Source organism: Diceros bicornis, chromosome 3 (genome assembly GCF_020826845.1).
Source record: "Diceros bicornis minor isolate mBicDic1 chromosome 3, mDicBic1.mat.cur, whole genome shotgun sequence".
NCBI lineage: Eukaryota > Metazoa > Chordata > Mammalia > Perissodactyla > Rhinocerotidae > Diceros > Diceros bicornis.
The window spans coordinates 42,034,293-42,056,054 of NC_080742.1; the positions used below are offsets into that span (position 1 = coordinate 42,034,293).

The 21,762-nt window shown below is 33.3% G+C and overlaps 1 protein-coding gene across 1 annotated transcript in view; it reads right to left on the minus strand.

The window, feature by feature from the left end:
* Positions 1-336: 336 nt before the first annotated feature.
* The window catches only part of MEOX2 (mesenchyme homeobox 2), a 61,314-nt gene continuing 39,888 nt past the window's right edge, over positions 337-21,762 (minus strand). The window contains exons 2-3 of the mRNA XM_058568792.1: positions 15,035-15,207; positions 337-613 (exon numbers count right to left, since the gene is read on the minus strand). Of these exons, the coding sequence (XP_058424775.1) occupies positions 389-613; positions 15,035-15,207 (398 nt within the window). The 3' untranslated portion in view covers positions 337-388. The remainder of the gene's footprint in view (positions 614-15,034; positions 15,208-21,762) is intronic.

The window sequence follows — 21,762 nt, forward strand, 5'->3', positions numbered from 1 at the left end:
CATCTGGAATGTTCAAAGCAACTTCATCTTCTGCATCTTCATTCTGGAGGCATCTTGAACAAAAATGTCTCATAGTTTGCTCTTGATAGCAATTTAATTTTCAGTGTAAGCAAAAGCAAACACATACCTGCTCACTGTCATACACACGACCAACACAGCTGGAATATTTAAAGCAAGTTCACCTTCTCCATCTTCACTGTGGAAGCATCTTTAGTAAATGGCACTTAGTGTAAACCCTCTATAAATCATGAAAAACAGACTCACGAGGCCTGAATTTAATAATATTAAAAATCACTGTCATAGTCATCTCTCTGTGTAAACGATGTTTGAGTAAGGCTTGCCATCACCACATTTCTTTCCTGAGATTGGAGCTGATCCTCTCTGTGTATCATAAGTGCGCATGCTCTGAGCTGTGGTCACTGTCGTGGCTGTCTTCATTTGCTAGCGAGTCCCCCGTTTGCTGGAGCGTGGCTGCACCGATTCCAGAAAGCTCGGAGGGGAGAAGTGTTCCCTTTTTCACATTCACTAGTTCCTTTTCTCGAGCTGCCGCTCCTTGCTGTCCCCCTTTGACTCTCTTCCACTTCATTCGCCTGTTCTGGAACCAGACTTTCACCTTCAACAAATACAAGGAACAAACAAACAAAAGAAAGAAAATTAAATGGACATTTTTTTCCTCCTTTTTTTTGTTGTCATTCAAAAACCAGCCCCTCAAAGGCTTATACAAGGACACTATGAAGGAGTGAATATGAAAATAATCACATTAAATTTAATCAGGTCCCATATTCATGATAATAACTGTAAAACTTTCAGAAGGTGCATCCAAAATATTACATTTCACATTGTATGACGCATGATACAAAAGAATAGGCAGGAGAGAACTCTATTATTTTAGGTTGCTCAAAAGTATTTGGCTTCATAAAGAGTTTCTACGAATTAGAGCTAACGTTTTAATAATTGTCTTGCTCTAACATTCCCCCCCCCCCCCGTCCCCCCGCAAGTTCTTTGACTTGAAATCTGTTAGTTCTTGAACCAATTTAAAACATGCTCAGGGAGCTACTGATGAAGCTGTGATCTGAAAGATCATTCTGTGCCTTTGCGGTCCACCACTGCGTTCACAAAGCTTTATTTGACTATTCCACCTCAGAGTGAGTTCGTCTTCTTTAGAACTTTTCACTTTTCTTCTTCCCTTAGTACTTTTACTTTATTTTGCAAAGACATGATTCCAATAATTTCCTAAAAATAAAGTCAAGATCAAAAATTTTCACTGACATTTGTTAAATGCTAGTACTGAGATTATATGTTATATAATTCACATCAGCTTTGTAGCAATAAGTTTTCCTTCTAAAATCTTAATTGAATTTGCTGAATACATTTAAAGTATATATATAATAAAACAAAACATTACATAAACATGCATCAAATGACCATCCATTATCAGAACCAGAATAATATTGGCATCATTTCATCTTCTTGTTTAGGAGGAACTTTCTTTTCCTTTCACATTGCATTTTTCATCATTGTATATTCTTGTTAAGTGTTGCTTTTACATTGCATTTCTCTGTCTATTCCCCTCAAAATTAGCACAAGCCTGAATTTTATGTTTATCATCCCCAAGCCTTTATGTAAAACAAGAAACATGTAAACAGAACATGTAAAATAGAAACAACTTTTTCCACAACATGTGATCCCAAAAAGTACTGTTCAATTTTGCTTGTTTGTTAAGCTTATCAAAATGGAATGTTCTTAATTACAGGCTTCTTGCTCTATCCATGTTGATTCAAATGACTGCAATCATTCATTTTTTATGATTGTATACTATTCCATTGTGTGAATATGCCACAGTTTATCCATTCTCCCGTCCATGGACACTTGAATTACTTTCTTTTTTTTTTCTTTTATAAATGATGCTGCCATAAACATTCTTTTATTTTTGTTCTGATAAACATGTGATAGAACTTCTCTGTGTATATATCAAAAAGTTGCATCAATGTGTCACAAAGGTATATGAATGTTAAACTTAACATGATAATACATAAAAGTTAGTTTCCAAAGCTGCATCAGTTTAACCCCCTGCAGTCCAGTGTGTAAGAGTTCTTATTGATCCACATCTTTGTCAACATTTGGAGTTATTAGTCAATTTTTCCCCAATACAGTGACTATAAATGTTATCTCACCATGTTTTTATTTTGCATTTCCTGATTACTAATGAAGTAAACCATCTTTAAATTGTTTATGGCCCATTTGTATTTCTTCTTTTGTGAAATGCCTCTACATGTTTGGTTTGCATTAATTTTTTTTTAATTTAATTTTATTCTTTATAGACTTTCAAAATGTGTTCTGAATGCTAATTTAATGCTTTTTGGTTATATGGCAGCTACCAAATTCTCTTAATTTATAGTATGTCTTTTTTCTTTCCCTGGAGTATCTTTTGATGATCAGAAACTCTAAAATTTAATATATTCAAATTTTCGATTGTTTCTGTTATGACTATCACTTTCACATCTTCATTAAGAAACTTCTTTCTTCTGAGGCCATTAATATATTCTTCTATGTCTTCTAAGACTTTTAAGGTTTGCATTTCAAATTGAAGTGCTTAATCCATGAAGTATTGATTTTAGCATATAGTGCAAAGAAAAGGTCTAGATTTACTTTATTTCATATAGATAACAAATTGTCCTAAGACCATTTATTAAATAGTCCACGCTTTTCCCAGTGATCACTGTTTCAACTCTCACAAATCAAGTTTCCATATATGCATAGCTTTGTTGATGCACTCAATTTTTTATCCTTGTGGAAAAAACCAGAGTATTAATTATTATAATTTCATAAATCTTTATATCTGATAGAGATAGTTCTGTTTTATTCTACTCCAGGACTATTTTGAATATTCTCCATTTCATTTTAGAAACAAGCTCAATTACTGTAAATTCACAGCGCTAAAGAGAAAGTGAAGAGAATATTAAATTTCCAAAGATATATTTATTTTAGTGGTCTTCAAATCGCAATACTCCATCAAAATTAGTACAATTTCTTCAGATGCTTGCACCACAAAATATTTAAACTAAGGCATTTTTCAATTCTAGATTTTCCTTGGTCTATTAGGCCATAATTGAAATCTTGTATTCTACATTACTGATACATGTATTAATCCATTTCACAACTAAAAAGTTGAGAAAATGTGTGTGCCATTTGAGACAACATGGATGGACCTGGAGGGTATTATGCTGAGCGAAATAAGACTGAGAAAGAAAAATACTGTATTATTTCACTCATATGTGGACGTTAAACAAACACATAGATGAGGAGAATAGAATAGTGGTTACCAGAGTGGAAGGGGGTAGGGGGAGGGCGAAAGGGGTAAAGGGGCACATATGCATGGTGACGGATAAAAACTGGACTGTTGGTGGTGAACATGATGCAGTCTATACAGAAACTGAAATATAGTGATATACACCTGAAATTTAAACAATGTTGTAAGCCAATATGACCCCAATAAAACAACTTTAAAATTTTAAGAAAATGTAGAAAAAGATTGACTAAAAACTAGCTGATGAGTGCTCACTTATTATTATTACTTAATAAACCAAACGATCAGTATTTACCTTTTATTACATACCCCCTTAGGGATAGAGAACTATACTATAGGTGCTATTTATGCATTATTTCTAATACTCGCAAGTTTTTCTATATATTTTTAACATTATTCCTATTTCATAGATGAGGAAGTTGAGACTCAAAGGTTAAGTGATTGCCCCAGATACACAGATGGGAAAATGTGGCGCCAAGATTTAAACCCAGGGGTTGGTCTGGCTCCAGATTGTGCTTTTTATTTTTTGTGCCTGTTATATTTCAAGCTCCTACTTTTTAAGTATTTAAGATAAAAAAGTAGAGCATATAAAGTATGTGAACTCTGTCCATATGATTACTATCATTTAGGTCATTCTCCTACTCGATATAATTAGGTTTGTAAATATGACACTATTTTCCTATACTATAATTTAGATAATTATGCTACTCAATTTAATTACCTCTGCAAGCTTGACATTGCGTGCTGCATTAGATCTTTTCCACATGAGTTGGGCTCTACTCCTGGCTTCACTTCTGAGTTTCTGTGTGAATTTGAGAAAATTATGCTTCTCTCTGCCTCAATTTTCATATTTGTAATATTGGAATAATGAGCCTTTCAAGAGTCTCCATAGGGACATTTTCTCCATGGACAATTCCAGATGGAAAAAACACATCATCATCATTGTCACCAAGAGCTGAAATATAAAGTCAAAATAATCTTGGCAGAAAATGGGAGGAATAGATTTCTTAAAATCTACACTTATTTCCTTTTCTGGGAGAAGAGGTACCGCAATTCTGTAATACCAGTATAAAACCTGCTATGTGCAATTCTAAATGAGAAAAATGTAAAAATATGGTATTGATTTTAGAAACAGTATAGGCTATTTTGTGTTGTTTTCTATGTTACCATGTGAAATTTTGCCATTTCAATTTTTTTTAAACAGACTGATAAAAGACTTCATAGTTTTCAATAGTAGCTAGATATACATACATAAAGATATATACATATATGCGTATATGTATTATGAAAGCATGTGATGATTACATAGTAATTCTAATATCTTTATATACTATTTTCTTTAAAGGTTAGATTACATATTTGATACTGGAACTCCATTAAATTAGTAATGGAACAAAAAACAGCAACAAACATATGATGGGGATATCTTAAAAAATTGGAAGGAGTGAAGAACTTCAAAAGTCAGTGTGTCCAGATATTATCAAATATACTATAAAACATTGGGGTGAAATGAAATATGGAGAGTAAGATTTCTGGAAAAAGCATGTTTTTATACTGGTATCACAGCATTAAAAATAAATCTATGAAAGTAATCCCAGATTATAAGTCAGTATTGCCATTAGAAAAATAACACCACAGTTTTATAAATAAAGAAACTTTATAGTTTAATTTAGTACCACTTCATAATCCAGCCTCACTAGCTGGATTGAAAAAAATAGCTTTTAGTTGTTTTTAAGATAGCTAAATCACAATCATTCAAATGCCAGACACTTCACTTTTTAAAAATGAATATGCCAATTATTTTGATTAAAATTTACAAGGGAGTTTCATATAATAATTTGCATTTATAAACTAAGTAGACTAAAATTAATCTCACATTTCCTCGGTGACTTGGAATCTCTATTTATTCATTAATACACTTAATATTACTGAAAATCTAGTAACAGGTACTGCGTTAGATCAAAGATGTGAGGGGTTGGAGTGAGGGATGTACAAATAAATAAGACATAGTCCCTGCCCTCAAGGCATTCACAGTCAAGAAAAGAGAGATATATAAATAACAGTTTACTGGCTGTATCTGAAGCCTTTGGCATATACTGAGATGCATAAGGATTAGCTTCACGTTTTACAGAATATCCTTAAACTTTTTGCTGTTCTAGTTGGTGTCATTGCTAATCCCCTATTAAGAGGTTCCGCTCAATGGTCCATGAGATGGCATAGAACTCTACCCCTATGCCCAATGTACTACTATGTTATGTTGCCACACAATTATTATAGGAAATAATTTCTTTCCTCTGGAAATCTCATGCTCCTGCTGTTCTTGACATCCTGTGTGCCTTCTGAACTTTTTGTCCTAGTAACCTAGGGTAGTCCCCTAGATTCTAGGAAATTGGATCATCAAATATTTTGCATACAATTAAAACAAATCTATCTATCTTGGAGCATGATTTATAAATTTTGTGAACTTCTTTATTTTATTTGGGCTTAAAACCAACTTTATCTTCTAGTCGGCTATTTCTCTAGAAAGTGCTGGATAAATGAGGTGTTTTTTTGTTTCGCTTTGTTTTTAATATATTTTGTTTTTTTCAACCTTGGATCTAAGGCAAGATTCTATATAAAGTATGTTTTGTTACAAAGTACGATTAATAACATAGATAAAAATAAATCCTTTATCCCAAGAATCTGAGTAATGAAAAGATACTATTATTCATGAAATCAAAGCAATATGAACCAAACCTTACAGGTTCTTAATATCTCTGCATGCAGATAATATTTTTCAACAAAATCTTCATAAGAGAAAATAACAAAAGTATGTAGTAGCCTGCTGGATTAGTAGTGAATATTTAAAGTCCTCAGTTATAGACCTTACTTTTCAGGACATCTGCTTATTATGAAGAAGTCTCACTTTTAATCTCTTAGTCAACGAAGTATTTAATATTCACTCTGCCTGGATGTTCCAACTACTCTTTAAATAAATAGAAAAACATTTATTCACTCTTCTTACTGAGGAAAGCAGTCAAGAGACTTTTGCTGTGATTAATTTGTTTGTGTGATGTTTTTCAGAATCTAGAAATCATATTTTTGTCTTTAATAAAAATACCGTAAATGAGAATCATTGTTGCCAATTGCTAAACATTCATTTTATCTCTTTAATTTATTTAGTCATTCACATTACAGCCTTCTATGTACAAGTTCATAACACCTGTCCTTTTAAGGTTCACAATGAAATATGTATCTGTATTGTCACACAATTTCCTAAGATGGCCAGAGGCAAATAGGTTGATAGAAAGTTGAATCTACATAATACCATAACTCATATTTACATAATACATAAATGTCCATCTTTTAAAGAAACAAGCATAATACCAAACATATGGATGAAAACTGAATATTTCTGTGACAAATCTGGATGTCTCTAAACATCTGGAATTTGTAGATTTAATACTCCAACTGTTTCCATTTATATCCGGGCACTTGAAATACTGAAGACACTGCCTAAGAAATATTTATTCACATCTTTAACATGTGAAAACATACAAAGAGTAATAGTATAAATACAATTTTCAGATTTAATCAGACCCCCTGTGATTAAATTTGGTCATGGCAGCTGATCTAGTAAACCCAGGGCCCTGGAGAGACTTACCCAAGTAATTCAGTGGCAAAGTCAATAGTTAAATCAAAGAATTAGAACCAAGAATAAGAATAAGAATAAGGTAAGGGTGAAAGATGGGGAAAAGAAAGCTTCTTTACTCTTCATGCCTGAATAGATAGATTTACATCTGATTAAGAGAAGGAATCTCTCAACTATTTCCAAGAAGCTCGTCAGAGCTACCAGTTGACTCTGCTGTTTCTACATCTGTGCAACGTGGGGTTTGGAGATGGTGGTGAGTGTGTGTGTGTTGGAGGATGAAGGGCCTTAGGACATATTTCATGACTAAAGATTGAATTCCTGTCTAGAGGGCTGCCTCTCACCTTTATCTTCTATTTTAGCACAATGTTTATGACCAGAGAAACATTTCCCTGCCTCAATAATTTTCAGTTTTGAAGCTTCTTTTTTATTTCCTATTTAGAATGCTTGAGAATTGGGCTCACTAGTGAGTCATAAAACATTTATTACTTCACATGTTTTTAAACAAACTGAATCTACATTAGCTATTGGCAGCAGCCATGGGCAAAAAACATATTGAACAAGAAATAACTCTTTTTTGAGGCAACTGAAACTTTCTGTAATAAATTGTAATGTTATGGATACTATTCTATTACAAGCCAATTATATGTATCACATTCTCCTTTCCAAAAATGCACCCAAATTAACCACTCACATGATGAGAAAATTTTCAGAGGATTGATTCCTTTTAATCTGACTTTTAAAAACATCACAGGTATAGCAAATGCTAACAATGATACCTCTTTCTGTCATACCTGATGAAATTCAACTCAAGTGGTCTATTTCATAATATTAATTTATAGTGAAAATTCACTACACCTAATCCCATTTTTTACACAAGATAAAAAAATAGATATGTTTTAGTTAAGTGAAATATTGTTTACCTAAGTATATCATGAATAAATGACTTCAGCAAATCTGGGTGAAAATATCAAAACTAAATTAGGCATTTTTCTGCTATATTGTTTTAAAAAATTCCTAATTAGCAATTCTTGAGTACATGGAATTTGTGTATTACCAACCACTATTGGTATTTATCTTGTTTAAACTACAAAATCAACTGGAATGGAAGTCTTTATTTTCAACATCTTGCCTAATTCTGTGATGATGTTTAACAATAATGAGCAAAATATTGTGATCAGTATATACCATTTTGACTAACAGCCTCTTCTAGCCACTGTCTAATTAAGTGAAACCTATCATATATAAATATTTGATTGAAACATAGGAACTCACTAGTTTTATACGAACAGTAGAATATTGGCAACTTTCTATGAGTAAATCTAATTAAATTAATATTCTGATTATTTCTAGACAACCTTCAGTTTAACATCAGAGCCTTGATTACACTAGTCACTGCATTTATTATATTCAGGGATGATCTCCTTGGATCCCAAAATATTGTAAGAATTTATAATGATAATTATTATTATCATATGAATATACACTGGCCACAAAAAATAGTTGATAATTTCAACAACAGGGAAAAGTTCAAAAATTTTTTAAAAATCTGTCTCGCATAAAAATTAGAAGTGATGAAGACATTTGAAGTTAAAAATCTATTCTAAGTTGAATGCATCTCTGAGTTTTTCATAAGAAGTCATGGAAATAGGGAGACCAGTTGGTAGAAAGTTTTTTATAGCCAAATCCTCTAGAAATTGCCTATTCTCTTAGGCCTGTGTTTATTATTTTAAAGATGTCATAGAACGTATGCAAATACTGCTCTATATACATAGGTAGATAATAGAACATCTCTTTAAAATGGAAGACACTTACACAAAACTTGCACTGGCTCCTCAAAATTTCCAGAAGCTCCTTTTAGAATTTTTCTAAATTATACGAAAAAAAAAATCATATGTATGCAAGGATAGTGTGGAAAAGGAGTAATCTTGCATAGCAAAAAAATCTTTCTTTAACATTACACTTTGACAATCCTATGATGCGATGTGTGATATATTTCAGAATGTTATTGTTGATTTGTTGATTAAATATAAATTAATATATTTGTTTCCTTACTGAGAAAATTAGGAAATAAAATGTGGCAAATTCTGAGTTAATGGGAAGAATTATCCTTATCCTTTCATTATATCAGTTTGATGAATGCTTACAGCAAGAATCTATAGAGCAAATTTCAATAAAGTTTCTAAAATAAAGATTCATTTTATATGTATATATTTTTACATGTATACATACATATACAAAGACATATATGTATGTATGTGTGTAATACATATACTAGATAGAGAAATATTTGGATATCTCTATCTCTATCTACTCATCTATCTAACAGCATTTAAAAAAAATAGATTCTTTATATATTCTCAAAGCTGGTTCAATAAAGGTAGGGCCTTTTTTTTCCCGAAGTTTTTTTTCTATATTATTTCAAACTTTGATATTTACATGTGTAAATATTTAGAGATCAATTAGTTATCTCTCAGTCTTCTACTTTATACAGGTAATATTTCTGAAAATTGATTTAGGAAAGGGTTGAACCATTGATCTACTCTTTATAGATCTTGCCTTATTATTGATCTTAAATTCCTTTTCTTGTATCATAACCTTTGTTTTGTGGAACCTAAGGCAGTTCTGAATCTGGCTTTTAGATCTCACCACAAATTGTCAGTATGTATTTCTTTTTAAACAATGGCATTCCTCAGAAAATATCTCTTTTTATTTCAAACTAAGATTCCGCCCTATATTCCACCATCAACTCTTCCACTCCCTGCTACACCCATTTTTCCAGTTGGAGTCAAATCATGTTTAATCTTTCAAAATAGCAGGCACACCACGATTTAAGCAAAAAAACATCTTACTATTACTCTAGGAGACTGTTAAATACTAATGTAAAGAAATGAAGACATATTCTAAAATCACTGGCTACACAGGTAGTTTTGGATTACCTTGAATACACAACGTCTGGTCATGGAGACAAAATTTATTAGCTAAATAACTAAAAGTATTCATTTAAATTTATAGAACTAAATCTGCAAAGGAGAGAGCTGTGTAAAATGCTGAGCAAAAGACAAAGCCACTGTTTATTTGGCACACGAAAAATTCTCCCTCATAGTCATCCAAAAAATGGACGCCTATTTTGAAAATACTTGGCATCGAGCCAGTTAATGATTTATGAGTAACAAACAAAACATAATCCCTCTCATTTCCACTAAAGCAACATGATCCAACTAGGTGGGATTTTCCATTTATTTTGGCAGAGGTATCATGAATTCCGTCTGTTTATTCCGGCAATCTTAGCTCACAAATCTGCAACATTGCACTTTTGATTAGCTCTGTGAAATGATTTTGTGAAATGGAAGGATCTACCATTCTTTCTATATTTGGCAGCCTTGACTCTATAAAAATGTCCATTTTGTCACTCCTTTTATAGTTTCATGCAGCTGCCTTCTCTCTTCTTCCCACTGTGAGATATTAAAAATTTGGCGGGAGCCTTCTCCAAGTGTATCTGGCTGGACGAAAAAGCCAGAAAAAGTTTGTCAAACTTAAAAATACTTTGGGATAGAAGGGTCTTTAGACTGACTGGCTCTTCAAAATATTCCAAGTGGCTCTGCTGACTGACGATTATTAGCTGTTGATTGAGAAGGGTATATGAGAATGTGTTGTAAACTGGAAGCTGTAAGTTAGAAGCTGGAAGATTACTGGCGTGGGGCCTGTTCTGCAAAATATCAATATATAATTAAAAATATTTTAAGCTCAACTTTATTTTAGTGTCTCCATTTTTATTTAACATAGAATAACTTTCTTTAATACCTATGTGCTAAGATGAAATTACTTTATAAGTAATTTTTTCTCCTTTTTTTTTCTTCTTCCTTAGCCAGATGGAGTTCAAAGTTCAAAGGGGGATTATACCCTTTCCTGACCTGTAGAGGCATTGCATTATGGAAGACACAGATATAAGAGTCTGATTTCTTTGTGAGATTTCAGAATTTTTCTTCAGGTAGGGATTTGAAAATTCAAGTCCTGAGTGATATTTAAGAATTTAACGTATCTTACTTTTTTTTAAAAGGAAGCCTAATCATTATTGCAAATCTTTATAATCACACGTGGCCCATCATCAAATGTGTGGCAGATACATTGATTGGTGATATAAGCAAGGTAGATGTATCTATAAATAAAACATCAGTTTTATATACGCATATTTTTAGACAACTATATAACATTTCTAGATAAAGTATACCTAAGACTACTTCTGATTACAAAGTAAGTTTTCATTTAGGAGAAAGTTATTTCTATAAAACAATTCTGCTAGAGATTAAAATGATTTAATATTTGTCATTTTTTCCCTTTACGTCATATACATATGAGTTCTATCTCTGTTTTGGGGTCTTGAAAGGCTTTTAAAAAATCAAGAAAAAATATTTTAGGAGATTGAAAATTCTGTTAAAGTTAAGGAAAACATTGCACAATATGGAGTTATATATAATATTCTTTGGTGTATACAATTAAGTTACTTTACTAAATCTCATGTTATTTTAAAGTATGGAAAAGATAAGTCTTGCAGAATGGAAATGAAAAAAGTGCATATCTGTAATTATAATATTTTAGACGCAGAAATCCTACAAAAGGGTGTTATTTAAGAATTTGTAATGTCAAGATATAGATTATGTAGATAAATACGTATGGCATTAATGCAAAATCAAAGTAATGAATAGCTCTATCCCAATTAAAAAAAGATGAATGAAAAGCGTTCAGTTTATAACTCTATATAACTTTAAAAGCCCAACTTTGAGTAAATAAACTGCAACTATCTCACTGGGACGAGGGCCCTGGCATCTTGGAGGAATATGTTTTCAGACATTTAAGAGTAGCAAAATTGTTGATTGACAGCGTACAATATCTTTCTGATAAATTTAACATTGCAAAATTCAACCCAGAAAACATGAATAAAGCCTTCAGATTCTTAATTTAAGATACTGCATGTGCACAGAAGTGTAAGAATACAGTGAACCTTTGGCATAACCAGGAATATTCACCCATACAATCCTGTCGTTCCTCTCTGTGACATTCAACACTCACCAAATTGTTAATACTTGTTCAATTTTTGCCTCTTTCATGAGTTCTGGCAGAGATTTGTCCAGCTTATTTTAACAAGATTTTATTTCTAGCACTTTGCCTAACAAATATTTGTGTTACAAAAGAATTAATTCACCATGCCTTGCATAGCAAAGATTTTTCCCCCTCTGGGTGATAGTTATGTTTTATAGTTTATGGTAAGAATTCTTTCACATTCATTATCATATATAAACCTGAGTAGAAGAAAGAGAAGTTAGTTTTACTTTCCATTTTGTGCCTTAGGGAGATTGTTACTTGTCTAAGAATACACAATTCCAATGGGCAAAGCTAAGATTTTTGTTCAGATATTTCTCATAACAATTCAATTTTTTCCAACTAACACATAGGGGCCCTCTAAAGACTTAGTTTTGATTGAGGATTTAGAGTCCATATGCATGCGTCTCTTTTTCATATTAACTTGCAAAACTGCAAATAGAGATTTATAGGACAAAAAAAATCTTCTACACAATATCAAATTTTTAATTCTTTGAAAATCTAATTATCTCTCAAGTTTTTTCATTATTTTTTTCCCCTATGAGGCTATAGTTAGATTCTTTCAGTAATGGCCTCCAACAAAATTTGCCTTCCTTCCATGTATCCACTCCCTTAGGTGGTTCCCTCCTACATTGACACTGATCCTGATCATATGACTTGCTTTAGACAATGGGCCATTACTAAATATGATGTAAGCAGAGGCTTTGAAAGCCCTTGTACATTGGAGTTTTTCCTCTAAATACTTCTGGGAATGCTTCTACAACCATTTGAAGAGCCCCAGCGAGCCTATTAGAAGCGGAAACCGCACACAACAGAGACAAGCTGTCCCAGCCGAAGCTGCCAAGACCAGACAGTTCTTAGTCACCCACCAGCTGACTGAAGCTCTGTGAGGGATCCAAGAGAGGCCAGCAGTAGAGCTGCTCATTGAGCCCAGTCAAAAATCTCTGACCCGCAAAATTGTGAGCAAATTCAATGTTGGTTATTGTTTGATGTCTACAATTTTTAAGTGGTTTGTTATACAGCAAAACCTAACTGATACAAAATTGAAAAGGGATCTTTTCTAAACAACAAAGATTAAAATTGTGTGTATATATATAAAATTTGCATATAATTCTTTTCAAAAACTAGCAAATCAGGAAAAAAGAAGAAATATCCAAAATACCTTCAAAATTCCCAAACCAAACTTACAGAATTGCTTCTAAAAAGAAATTATTCTTAGCCAAAAGTGAAACCTCTGCTCTCTGATCAGATAATGACAGATAACCATAGGCCATCCCCCGAATAGCAAGCACAGAATCTTGACTTTTCTCTTGAGTAAGAGCACAGTACTGTGGCCCATCATTTCTGGAGATTGGAAGCAGACCCTAGTTTCCTATTGCCTTGATGTAGCAGATAAAACATGGTTGCATTTCCTAGAATTCACTGTCTTTATATAAGGATATTAATGTGTAATTCCTCCCCTCCCTTCTTTTTTTTTTTTTCCTGCTCCCAGTTAAAAAAAAAATAAAAATAAAACAGATGTCTGATGATATAGATTTTGGATCCTGCTTTCCAGCATGCCAAATCTTGTACACTTATGGAGAAAACTTTGTGTGTGAAGTTCAAGGAAAGGAAAATGTGCTCCATAACTTAGGTACTAGTCATAATATTTAATAAAATATAAAGTGCCAATAAATAAAACCACATAAAAGTGTTTCTCCATATATTTCCACCACCCAGAAATATCCTACCAAAAGCTGAAATATAGAAATTAACAGAAGCAAAGCAGATGATTTAAGAAATTGGATAAAATAACTTGCTCTTCTAAGATAGTATTCATTTGTCCACACCCTGTTGCTAGTTCTTTGGTTCCAATGGGATCCTTGGAGGAGATGCATACAGTGAAAGAGGAAATGAGACTCTAGTTCTAAGAGTGCCAATCACAACTGCACTGTCCATAAAGATGTTTGCATTTGCCTTTCAGGAATGTTTTTCTAAAGATTAGCAACTATTAACCATCAGTAGGCTAGATTCTCCCAGGGCAAATCAGAATCCACACAAAGAGCGCACTGGGAACACTATTGGAGCAAATTACTTGCCATTCAAATAAAATCCAAGAAAGAACCTAAAAAGTAATTAATTAAAAAATATTAATAGATCTTATTAACTGGGGTCCGCAGATCATTAATGATTTTAAAGTGATCTCTAAATGAGTAGGTACCAGAATTTTGAATTTCTGAGTTTAGTACAATTTCAAAAATATTTGAGGTAATGGGGTAGAAATATTTACTAATGATCTATGTGCCCTTGCTCCCATCATTTTCCAGCCCCCTTGACCTTAAGTGGCACCATTGACTGTTTCCGGACATTAGAGTGTAAATGGAAGCGACACGGGTCATTTCCAGGTGAAAACATTTAAAGGTCAATGCATGAACCTCCAACTCTTTCTTCCCTCCTGTGGTTACCAAGGACACCACATGTTGAGATGCTAGAGAGCCAGATTGGGTCCGTGAGCGATTATTTGGAATGTTGGACTTGTAAAGTTAGTATGGAGAGTGAGCAAATAATAAACTTTTTTGTATGTCATTGAGGCTTGGGAGTTACCATATTACTGCAACACAACAAACCCTATCTTGAGCAATGGAGAACACTAACATGGGATTGCCAACTTTCTATTATGCCAAATAAGGACATTTTAAAATATAAGCAAACAAAATTCTTCACCATATGCCATTATTATCTAAAAGAAATAATATTTTAAAAACAAAAGGCCAAATCACAGAATAAAGGATGATTCCTTAAACTGAATAAATGTAGTTTTCTTTAAAACGCTGCTATCTTATCCTTAATTTTGTCATTTTGCTAAGCAAAAACTTCATCATGGAATGGAACACTTGTCTTCCAAACAGTGTTTAAGAAGCACAGGTCTAAATATTTCAAAAATATTTAGAAAATGGTGAGAGAAGATTGTTGACCCAAAACAACTAAGAATGTCACACCATGACAATGTCCCACTTTACCTGTCTCTCAGTGAGATCCAGGTTCACTGCTATCTCATATCGCCTCAGTCTGGTCAGATAATTATGATGGGCAAATTCTGCTTCAAGTTCTCTGATTTGCTCTTTGGTAAAAGCTGTCCTTTCCTTCCTGGGTTTGCTGTTGACTTCTGACTTGTAATTTCCTTCCTGGGAGTCTGAAAAAGTAAGAGAGAATTAGAATTAGTTCATTCATTTAAACACATTCAATCATATCGTTCACAACAGAAACATTTATTGAGTAACCACTTTTAGTGGTTAGACATGAGAAAATAGAGACAAAAGACAGTAAGACTGATCTCCCCTCAACAGAGTGAGATACGTTTCTTATTTTTTCAATCTGCCCTCAAGTGACTTACAGCCTAATTAGAGAAGTGTCTAGTTTTATTCTTTTGAAATATGAAGAAAAAATTTAACTGTTCTTAATGTGCTACGATAATTAGAAGAAATCAAAGCTTCTCTAGAAAACAATTTTAAATATAAAATTTTGTCTAATAAGTGGTTTAACATATACACTTGAGGTCTAAATATAATTGAACAGAGTGATCCTAAAAAATAGTGGTGACTCACTATACGAATATTTGAGCAATTCAAATGTTTAGCAAATGACATAAAACTCAGTTCAAGCTCAGGGTAAGTATATGTAAGAGTGTGTCTAAATTTATTGGCCAAGTTCAGTCTCCTTGAGGTCAATAGCAATGCTTTTCTTTTATTTTGTATAATATTTAGTCCAATGTGGAATCTATAAATAAAATTGTGTTCACAGAACTCAAAATATGAACAGAGTTTTAAAATGTTATTTTCATTATATATGAGATAAACATAAGATGCGCAACACCTAATATCAGCTATCCAAACACCAAATCTTACAATGCCATGTAGAAATAATAATAATTTAGATCATATCATTCCATCTTTCTTCCTAAGGGTTCAAGACATAATTAACATATAGTATTTCATTTATCCTCATAATATCCCTGAGATGTAGGTTAGAAGACATTCTTAATATCCTGAAGAACAGAATTTGTGTCTATAATGGAAAAAAAATTTCACATAAATCAAGTAATAGGTAACCTTATCAGTTCTAGTAATTCATGACAAATTTATCCTCAGTGAAATATCAACATAATCAAGATAAAGTGGCATATTTGTGCTCTCTTTAAAATTATTTCAGTTTCCTACTTATTTTGGAGCATTTACACACAAATAGTGATGTCTTTATCTTGTGGGAGGACCATGAACTCTTCTATGTGCCCAAATGAGAGAAGTGATATGGGAAAAATGATGGTTAATCAAAGGTTACCAAGAGTGACATTTTAACTTTTTAACTGACAAATGTAATATGGTATGGCTTTATGAAGGATCTTTTTAGGCAACATTTGTTTCTTTATCCAATGATGTTTGAATATGTTAAGTAAAAAAAAACCCTGATTTTTGGTTTTTTAGTGTTCTTTTTCTTTCTGTCTGGCTGAGGGAACTCTAAGTTAAGTCAAGAGGGCCCTGCATAATGGAAATCCACTCGACAAGGTGCTTTAATGTAAACAATTTTCTTTTGACTCTTACCGGAATTTAAGCTGGCCAGATGTAAAGTTTTCTAGGTCTAGTAGCAGCAGCAGCAGCAATAGGTTTGTATCAAAATTTTGGCACGCCGGCCATTACTTCTCCTCTGAGGAATCAGAGTATGTTTCACAGACTGGTGCACTGGCACTGTCAGAAATTCTTCAGAATTCACTGACCACATTTCTGGGCTTGTCGCTTACCCCCGTGTTGACTGGCTCCCCACCCTGGCAGAGTAGGCAGGGCTTTATCCAGTGCAAAAAGTGGATTGTGATATGTTATGCACAGACTTTCTGTACTTGATAGTAAGCCGCTGGGAGCAGATGAGTTACGTGAAAAATGATGTGTGAGCTCTCAGGTAGGCGGTGTTAACACAGTGCCAACTTACCCGGCTCTAAGCGGAACCTGCAGTCCATCATCCACTTTTTTTAGCTACAGATTTGCCAACCTGCATATCTGGAGCATTTAGCTATTCTAGTATTGTGTGAACAAAACTTGCAGATGGTTGAATTTTTTTTTTTTAATTTAACTTTTCCATTGGCAGTTCTGGCATTCTGCAAACTCAGACACAGCCCAGAATATTCAGATAAGTCCCTCTCACAAGGGTTTATGTTCTCACATGAATCAAAAGTATTTTGGCCAATTTGGAGCGATGATCAGTCTGAAATCTGTGGCTAATTATTCTTTATGGGACAATGCTCTTTTCCCTTCAGTAAAGTAACTCTGGAAACTGACAGCAAAGCCAGAGCATTTTTTCTCATGAGCAATTCAATTTGAATGATTCATGGTTAACACATTCCCTTATATAAGCATGAATGAACAAATTCACATTAAGGAAAGCCTATTAAGTTGTATTTATTTTTGCAACCGCTTTCCTTTAACTTTTGTGGTATTCAAAAGTACTTCAAAAATACCACAAACACACACACAAACAAACACACACACACACAGAACTTCGGCCAATGCTTAGAAGAACAATCATAGGTAGTGATCAATATACATGCCCATTGTAACTAGAAATATACAACAAGAGGTTTATACGTCCAGTAACTCAATTGAAACAAAAGTCTGGCTATAATTCAACATTTAGATCCAAAAGCAACTTACTGAATGTTTGAATTCCAAACCAAAGTAGCTCACAAAGTCAAATCCAGTGACTAAAATGATGTGAACTGTGCACACTTACATTTGCAATAATCACAAATGGAATAATTATATTGTAATTAACATAGCAAAGAGTGGATGTGTGCTCTTGACTTCATCACCTAGGAGACAATGTCAATGCAGTTGAGGTAGCACCAATGTCAATTAATTCTGTGGACACTTTTATCCTTGTGTCTGTAATTCTGTTGTGGTTTTCACTCATGATCCTCCCACTTTTTTTTGCCTATTAAAAACATATTCCTTGGAATTGCATTTCTGGATTAGTATTTCCAATAATCTTGGATTTTTAATTTTTTTCCCTTTTTTTTTAATACACCTTCCAAAGCCTGCCATTTGCTGACCCTGAGGACTCTACTACTATCACCTTACTAGCTTTTCTTTGGTAGAAAATGGGTGGGAGCCTTGGACGAGGCTTTTGGCAAATTAAATATCAGCTTCCATCTGTTTCCCAGCTGTTTCAACTGAGGCAAAACTCCCATATCCTATGCCAAATGGTAGGTGTTGAGAGGGGAATCTGGAAACTGCCTTCCTTTCTTCTCTACAAGCACAAACAAAATGCCACCATCTGTACAGTATATTCCAATGTGAAATATTACAATTGTTGTTTCTCGTCTCAGATACTTTAATGCTCATGTGGGTGCACTCTCACACTCCCTCGCTGCTTGGAGGAAATGTTGACTTATGTGTTCAGGTAGAGTTGGCAGTCCCAGCTCCCTAACCTTTTGCTCCCTGGGACTATGCTAATGGAAGAAGTCTGCAATACTTCCGTGGAGGATAAAAATTGCCCTCTAAGGATCATTTCTGTCTAGCATTTAGAACTTCTCCACATGTGACTTTTTATTTCCCCTAGTGCAAGAGGATGCCAAAAGATAATAATGTTTTATTGAAGACAAGTAATGTAAGGGCTTGGTCTGTTCGCTAGTGGCACAGAATGCTTTTCAGCAAAAGTGAAATATTAAAGTATGATTGCGTGTGTTTTTGGCTACCCTAGGTAAACTTATTAACTTGTTTAAATGAAGAACATAATTTACCTATGTCTGTAAAATACCAAAATGTAAAAGAATGTCTCTATAGCTTAGATTAAAATGAATACTTATTTCATATTCTGAAGAAAGAGTGAATAATACTAAGCCACAGTCTATTTTAGTTCTTTGCAACTGTGGTATCACTATTTTTGTAAGCTACTCAAAATGACAGATATTCTGTTATTATTAACAAAGCTGCACAAATAGTAGGTATAGGAAGCTAATAATTATCTTTACACAGGCATAGGATTGTAGATGGAGGCAGGGAAATTTATAGAATAATCCTATTGATGCTAGTGATTTTCACATTTAAATGAGAAATTACCTTCCTTCTAGGGAATTTATCCAACTTGCTACTCCAGCTTCTTAATGAGTGGGCATTTCAGCCTCTCCAGGTATTTTTTCAGAGTAAACAACCTTCCTCGGGGGTTCTTAACTCCTCTTGCTGCTTCACTCTCTGGATTTGAGAACCACAGCCATCATGAGCTACTATTACCAATGAAGGCATCTGTGGTACACTCAGATGTGTAAGGGAAAAGAAAATATGATTGAAAACCACTATGCTAAATCTAGAATAGAAATTAGCACTGAAAACATCCATTATTTCTTGTACCTTTGATTAAAAAAAAAGTATAGCTATGATAATAGTTTCTTTTTATTTATAAGGCAAAGCCAAATTTCAAAGACAGAAATAAAAAGGAATTTCCATTTTTCAATAATAGCTTAGTGGTAGTAATAGTAATGGTAATAGTTGTATTCACTATGCAAAACTCATTCTATGAGCTGGACCAGTGATTGTCAATTGGTGGATGTACTCTTTCACCATGCAGCCTCCCTGCTCACTGCCTCTTTGATTATTTATGGGATTGTCTAATGTGCTCTCAGGGATGAAATAAGTCAGATAAATCCCAATTTAGTGAAATTGAAGGTATTTCATTTTTATTATATTTGTGTAGCTAATTGTATGTTTGAACAAATAATTTGTAGAGGATATCCTACTCACTTCTATTCAAAGCATGTAGGTTCTTACTTGATGGTCTGTATTGAAGGATTAACTGTGTATAGCTAAAGATTTTATGTAATAAAATAGTTACTATTATATAATAGTAAATTTTATTTTACAGATTTGACTTTTTCCCAATACATTTGGTCTTATTCTTATACAAATAATTCTTAAAATGTGATTAATCAAAATTTAGTGTACATGATTGTGTTAGCAATAGCTGCTTACATAAGCCAATATTACAAGTGGTAACTTGTTACACAGTCACACTGTATGAAGTAATGGTATCAAGAAAAGAGTATGAAGACTTGAGGTACTTTATAAAATCTGTATACTTTTAGGTTGCGTTTTAGAGTGAGAGAGAGAGAAAGAGAGAAACCTGATAATAGCACAAGATTGTTCTTAAACTGGTAACAATTTAATAACTTAGTGTGAATATGGATATGAATAATTTGAAAATATATACATCAATTTACCAAAAACATAATTTACATAAAAATAAACTATTCAGATCTCTAAAGTCATCTACACCTTATATGTAGATGCTTCTTCCTCACAGTAGGTAATGATCTGGCCTTGGCATTGCATTCCTGGGATAAACTGGCAAATATTACAAGTCTTTCGCTTTGTTTCATCCTTCCTCTATAATTTTGAGATGATGGCAGTTATAGGAATTTTAGACAATTTAAAATAAGTACCTACTCAGTAACTCATTTCAATTCCCTACTTTTTGTGCCCATCAACATATGAATCCAATTTTACCTTATAGCCTCTTCTTAGTGGAACCCCTTTGTTTTTAATAATGGGACTTTAGCAGTTGATTTTGTTTTAATTTCATTACCTTGCCCTTTTTATAATTTATTTACTGTGTAATTCTTTCTGATAGTAAGAAAATGCCAACCTAATGGTTCTTCCTCCATGACATAAATACAAAGTGAAATATACAAGGAACTATCAATTTTGATAAAATTAATATCATGATTAATATTGTACAATTACAAATATATTTAATAAAAACAGTATTTTTGTTAAAAATTTAAAAAGATGCCAAAGACACACAAAATAGAAATACAAAGCAACTTACTTGAGTCACATTTAGAATAGATTTAGTTCTTCTCACTACCAAGTTCAAAGTATTTAACACAAATACAAAGTGTATTTAACACAAATACAAAACCAGCACATGATTTCTGGGTAAATGTAAACTTCTTGCTACACACTTCTAGGCTTAGAAACTGGTTACAGATGCCCAGAATTGACTTTATGCCTCTTACTATATTCCAGAGAGAAAATATAAACTACACAATTATTATGATCATCTGTCCAACAAAACAAGGCAGATGTACACGCTTGGACTGCGTTCGATAGCAAAGGACTTCACGAAGATCACAATTTGCACCTCCAGTGGGAGTCTGAACTCCTAGTGAAGAGTTTTTGACATACAGCGTTCTATTCCATTTTCCCTGATCATATTAGTTTAAAGAGTGGACCCCTCCTCTGGGATCCCATCAAACGTTCTTTGTTCCTTTCTTGCAAGGCTTACCACATTCTGCTACTATATGGATACTTTATTACCTCTACTAGAATATAAATGTTTGATGCCAACTATTGTTCTCACTTGTTCAGTAATTGGAGGTGAATAAAGATAGTACTGGCATTCACATTTACATTTTAATACATGCAGAAGCAATAGACAATGGCATGAAGAGAATGCAAACCTCCACATGCAGCCCCTATTCACCTCCTGTTCAGCTCTTATGTCAGCAAGTGCTTTGAAGTTACATGGTGTTACCATATCCTTGAGAGGATGAGGAGCAAAAGAAACTCTTTTCAGAAATTAGGGATAATAGCCAGCTTGGCAGTGGCCAGAAGAATTGTGACAATTCTAATTTACAGCGGTCAACAAGGCAAAAAGGACTGAGATCTCTTTAGACATGAGACAACACCACACAGCTTTTACAGTG